General features: G+C 35.8%; 1 protein-coding gene across 1 annotated transcript; it reads right to left on the bottom strand.

Moving 5' to 3' along the window:
* Positions 1-1,473: 1,473 nt before the first annotated feature.
* LOC142150435 (olfactory receptor 11A1-like) lies at positions 1,474-2,403 on the bottom strand. The gene has a single exon (XM_075205627.1). It carries the CDS (start codon positions 2,401-2,403, stop codon positions 1,474-1,476), a length of 930 nt encoding a protein of 309 aa, XP_075061728.1.
* Between the last annotated feature and the right edge of the window lie 3,590 nt (positions 2,404-5,993).

The following is a 5,993-nucleotide window of genomic DNA, read 5'->3' as shown; positions in this document are numbered from 1 at the left end:
GGGAGTTTACACTTAAATTCCAATGAGACAAGGCAATCATCATCATCACCATTTATTTATATAGCACCACTAATTCCGCAGCGCTGTACAGAGAACTCACTCACATCAGTCCCTGCCCCATTGGGGCTTACACTCTAAATTCCCTCTCACACACACACACAGACAGACACAGACTAGGGTCAATTTTGTTTGCAGCCAATTAACCTACCAGTACGTTTTTGGAGTGTGGGAGGAAACCGGAGCACCCGGAGGAAACCCACACAAACATGGGGAGAACATACAAACTCCTCACAGATAAGGCCTTGGTCGGGAATTGAACTCATGACCCCAGTGCTAAAAGGCAGAAGTGCTAACCAATAAGGCAATGACAAAAACTATTTCTGTACATTGATGCATAATTGGTGGGGCTCTATACATAAACAGTAATAATAATAATAATAATAATAATAATAATAATAATAATAATAGTAATAATAATATTAAGAAGAAGCCTTAATGCAATGGTTAGCTGAAGATTCAGCACTATCTTGCTTATAGTCATGCATATAATTTGCTTTCTGCTTCTGCACTTGTACAAAGAAATTATCTTAGTTACCTTTTTTTGTAGTATACGGTATTAGGGTCTGAGAAACAGAAGAGCAGCTTCATAAAAAAAACTTGTTAGTAGACTACATATTAACAATGTGTTTAAAATACATTTATTTGGTATGGAAGCCCCACTGTTAGCTTTGTTTTGTAATGTTTGCCATTTCATTCTCATACAAGCCCTCAGCTGACTTTTAACATCACTTCAACTATACATAAAGCCAACAGCATTTAGTGAAAAATATTTTATTAATAAACTGCACAGTACCGTAAACCGAACACACAGAGAGTGCTAGAATAATGCAGCATGGAATATACACCAAATTAAAATGTGTTTCCACATTAAAATAAAATAAAAAAATAGTTTATTTTAATACAATAATTAAAGAATATTAGACAATGTTTTAGTACATTAAAAAACATCATGCAACAGTAATACAGAGTATTTTAAAGTAGTGAAATGAGTGCTCATGTCAGACAACAATGTCACTATAAGATAGTGCAGAACATTTAGCCACAGGATGTAATGACATACCACGTCTGTATTGTGCAAGAAACACACCCATTAAGGATTCTTCCTTAATGGACATAATTTCAATGGTTTTGGGGCGTGAATGGTAAAGTTTTAAAGTTCTTAAATTAAAAGTGTAAGAAGACGTAATGGGGCATTTCAAACTGTATGGTGTTTTGTCTATGGAATACGTGCTTATGGGAACCTTGGGGAAAAAATAGCCTTATGACGACATAACTGTTTTAGGAAGTTGTGAACTATAAAATGTGATACATTAGATGTTTTCATGTGTAAGAATTACATTACATTTACATAATTACTAAAGATTGTAAAGCAGCATATGTAACATTTACAATGTCAGTATTTTTTTATTTTTACTACCATTGCATGCATATATTAATGTGTTTTATGTTATCAAAGGCTTCTTTAAAATCCTTGTTTCTGAAAGTATATATTATTGGATTCAGCAATGGAGTTATCACAGTGTAAAACAGAGACAAAATCTTACTTATTATCCAGAACTGTCTTGTAGGAAACACATAAACAATGATTAGTGTCCCATAAAATATGGAAACCACAACCAGGTGGGAGCTGCAGGTGGAGAAGGCTTTCTGTCTTCCGGTAAATGATGGTATATTTAGGATAGTAAAGACAATATATGCATATGACATCACAATTATTATAAAGGGAATAATAATGGCTAAAACAATCATTACAAAAGTCTGATTGTGAATGATGGACGTATCAGAGCAGGACAGCTGCAATATGGGTTCAAAGTCACAGTAGAAATGGTCAATAACATTTGGCCCACAGAAATGCAAACTAGACATAGAATTTAGATCAATTACCATCATTATAAAACTTAACAACCAAATAATGAAAATAGATTTCACACAAAACATATGAGTTATTATAGAGTTATAGTGCAGAGGGCTACAGATGGCCAGATACCGATCATAAGACATCACTGATAGAAGAAGACATTCCGAGGACTCTGAGGTGGCAAAGAAATTAAACTGGATGATGCATCCAGTAAGTGACATAGTGCATCCCTCATACAAAACAACGTGAAGTAAGTTAGGGAGAATATTTGTAGTCAGCAGAATGTCAAACAGTGATAGCTGTGAGATGAAGAAGTACATGGGAGACTGAAGATTCTTGCTTAGTAGAAACAAAATCATGATAAGAAGGTTTCCAGAAATGGTCACAAGGTAAATGATGAACAGAAGCATGAAGAAAGGAATTTTGAAGTTTTGAAGATTTGGAAACCCCAGAAGTATGACAGAAGTGATATTGTTCCTGTACATTATCTGGAAAAGGAACAGAAACTTCACGTTTATAGCTTTTTGTAAATAATTGTTTAAAGACATCTACAAAATATATACAGCAACCTTGTACAATGTCCAACACTCGGTCCTGGTCTAGAAGAACAAGGAAACAGACAGTGTACATGAATAATGTGTCACCTATGCTGAAGATTTTAGTACCAAGTACCACGAGAAAGATTCTGCTTACCTACATTTAGAATCCAGCCTGGTAAAAAGGATGTCTTCTCCAACTTTTAAACATTGCTCAAAACAATGATGACAAACACATTTGGAATAACTTAAAATATATCACACAGCTCTGTCATAGAGACCAATCAGTACAGCAGAATGATCATCATATCAATGTAAAAGCATTTTATACAGAGAGTACAGAGAGGTTCGTAGATCTGGTGATTCCATAGAGAATTTCTTAGGTTTCACTCTTGAATTTGTTTAATTAGTATAATTATTAGAGTAGTTAACTTTTATGATATTTAAATAAATATTTCCCATTATGTTTCATGGGAATTTATTCCCTTCTGATACAAAAAATCATATTGCAGGTATTTTGACATCAAACTTTAAACCTGTATTCAGTTAAAAGCATTCTGCATTCTGATGTTCTGATAAGACAAAGGGTTAAAAATAAGTACAATTTACATACTTTTTTTGGGATCACATATCCACATATTGGGCCTGATTCATTAAGGATCTTAAATTAAGAAGTTTCTTATTTAAGTCTCGTGGACAAAACCATGGGCCTGATTCATTAAGGATCTTAACTTGAGAAACTTCTTATTTCAGTCTCCTGCACAAAACCATGTTACAATACAAGGGGGGCAAATGAGTTTTCTGTTTTTCACATAAGTTAAATACTGAATGTTTTTTCATGTAGCACACAAATATCAACTTTAAATTTCAGTGTACAATTAAGTTATCAAGTATTTGTGTGCTACCTGAAAAAACAGTCAGTATTTAATTTATGTGCAAAACAGAAAACTAATTTGCACCCCTTGCATTGTAACATGGTTTTGTCCAGGAGACTTAAATAAGAAACTTCTTAATTTAAAATCTTTAATGAATCAGGCCCATTGTTTTTTTTAATATGGTGCAACAAAAAGTATAGAACAATAAGGCCTAAATAATGAGCAAGTTGGGTAGAACATCAACTTCAAACAAAAGAATACAATAATAGAGTCCCAGGGTCAACGATTTTGAAATCTTATTTGGTAGATGGAGATATACATAAACAGATAAAAGCAACTGCTACTATGCACAGGTCACAGACTGAATTTGACATGGAGAGTTTCAGATAAAAGGAGCAAAGAGAAAGTTTTAAGAAGTGAGGGAGTACAATGATAGTGGATAATGATGACATTATGAGAAAAGAGACATCTTTAGGCATACGATTATATAAGCATTCAAAAGTTTTTCAGTGTATTGCTTAATATATATATATATATAGAGAGAATGACATTACAGCTATTACAGTAAATGGTTAGGAAGACATGAGAGTGATATAACTGAGTTTGCCAGTAGAAATCTTGGAGAGAAGGGATCTTTCATGCTGTTGCATTTTGGATGTGAGAAAGATGTAAAGCAGCTACACCTGAAAGAATGAGAGTAAATAAGGTCCGCTATAGGGAGGGTACATGGAGAAAACTAGAGAACTTAGGGCCTGATTCATTAAGGAACTTAAGTTAAGAAGTTTCTTATTTAAGTTTCCTGGACAAAACCATGTTACAATGCAAGGGGTGCAAATTAGTTTTCTGTTTTGCACATAAGTTAAATACTGCCTGTTTTTTCATGTAGCACACAAATACTTGATAGCTTATTTGTACACTGAAATTTAAAGTTGATATATTATATGTGTGCTACATGAAAGAACAATCTCTGCTACTTGATGGACACAGCACAGCCCGTATTAGATAGCATCACAGAATGAACTACAATTTCCATCATTCTTATGGTCATGGTGCTCCCCAATATTGACACATAAAGAGAGGCCTGACAGCCATATTGCTCTCTTGGAGACCACCCAGCAAATTAGAGAAAGTACTGGTGGTGGTAGAATCCTGGGTTGGTCAGATTCCTGCATATAATCGAGAGGTATGTGAGAGAGTGCCTCCTGCTGCAGCAGATACTAAGGGGTATATTTACTAAACTGCAGGTTTGAAAAAGTGAAGATGTTGCCTATAGCAACCAATCAGATTCTAGCTGTCATTTTGTAGAATGTACTAAACAAATGACAGCTAGAATCTGATTGGTTGCTATAGGCAACATCTCCACTTTTTTAAACCCGCAGTATAGTAAATCTAGCCCTAAGAGTGATGAAAAAAGTCAAACGAGGAAGAGAGTTTCAGAAGTAAAGGGCATGTGCCAACTAGTAGTGGTCCTGACCGTTTATCGACAGGTGGAGAAAAATCCTAAGGCGCTACTTCCCCAGCTTTTATTGCTGACTCACTTGTGGAAATGGACATCCTACCCAAACTGTGGTCACAGGCTCAGAAAAATGAACCAGCCACTGGCCCTATAATGGGAAATGTGGAGTCGAATCACATTATCTCAAGCTCAGGATTGAGTGACAAAGAAGACAGTTGGCTGGCCCTACATGAGAATTGGTTGGTGCTTATTAGGATTGGTTGGTGCTTATTAGAAGGCTGCTATATGGAGTAATCATCCAGAAAGAAGATGGTGAGAGAAGGCAGATGATGCTGCTCTAAAACTATATAGGAATCATTTTCATGGCTGTAATTGAAGATCATGAACACTTGGGGATTGACAAAAACATTGGCCTGCTCAAAAATCGTTTCTACAGTCCCCATATGAAGATTGATGCTCAGGCGTACTGTTGGGACTGCGACCAATGCGAATTGAGAAATAAACTGCCTTCTAAGTTAGCACCTCTAATGAACAGGGTGAGGAGATACAAATGTAGCATGTATTGACGTTTCACTCAGAACATTGTAATTTTAATGCATTGTGTTACATTCCTGAATTACAAGATCCCATTCCAATACTATTATTATAACTATTGTCTTTGTCTAAATCAGCATGACTGTTTTGTGTGTAGTATTGGTACTAGCCACGTGGGACACTTATACAGCACTTCACAAAGTCATGTATTCTAAAAGCCAAATCTCTGTATTCATTCAAAAATCCAAATCCCTTTATAGAATAAATATATAAAAAAGGACAGTGACACCACATAAATGGATAACCAGTATTACCTTGTGGCCTGGTTACTGCTAAACAGTAGGACAACTTGTGTGTGGCAATCAGAACCAGGCAATGCCATGCTAGGCTGATCACACTATAGCAAGGAGACCTGTAGTATGGGGACCCCTATTAAAATTGGAAGAATGCTCTAGAGGAAGCTGGCCTTCAAAAACCATGAAGGTCCCTGTTATGACAATCCAGCCCCCTGCTAAATCACAATGGGGCTCATTCTAGCATTTGTTTTTTGGTGTGTGGCTGGGTGATAGACAGACATTATTTAGCTACATTTGTGTAACAAAAGACACCGGCAACTCCTGGCAATGCTAGAGTATGTGTAAATAAATCTACCAGCATGTCCTGACAGCCAATGA

The sequence above is a fragment of the Mixophyes fleayi genome, chromosome 4 (assembly GCF_038048845.1).
Source record: "Mixophyes fleayi isolate aMixFle1 chromosome 4, aMixFle1.hap1, whole genome shotgun sequence".
In the NCBI taxonomy this organism is placed as follows: domain Eukaryota; kingdom Metazoa; phylum Chordata; class Amphibia; order Anura; family Limnodynastidae; genus Mixophyes; species Mixophyes fleayi.
Note: the sequence above shows the minus strand (reverse complement) of the source record. Positions and strands in the feature narration are given on the sequence as shown.

Bases quoted from the DNA above. Each gene is read 5' to 3' on its own strand.
- LOC142150435 (XM_075205627.1), bottom strand. From the start codon at position 2,403: ATGTACAGGAACAATATCACTTCTGTCATACTTCTGGGGTTTCCAAAT.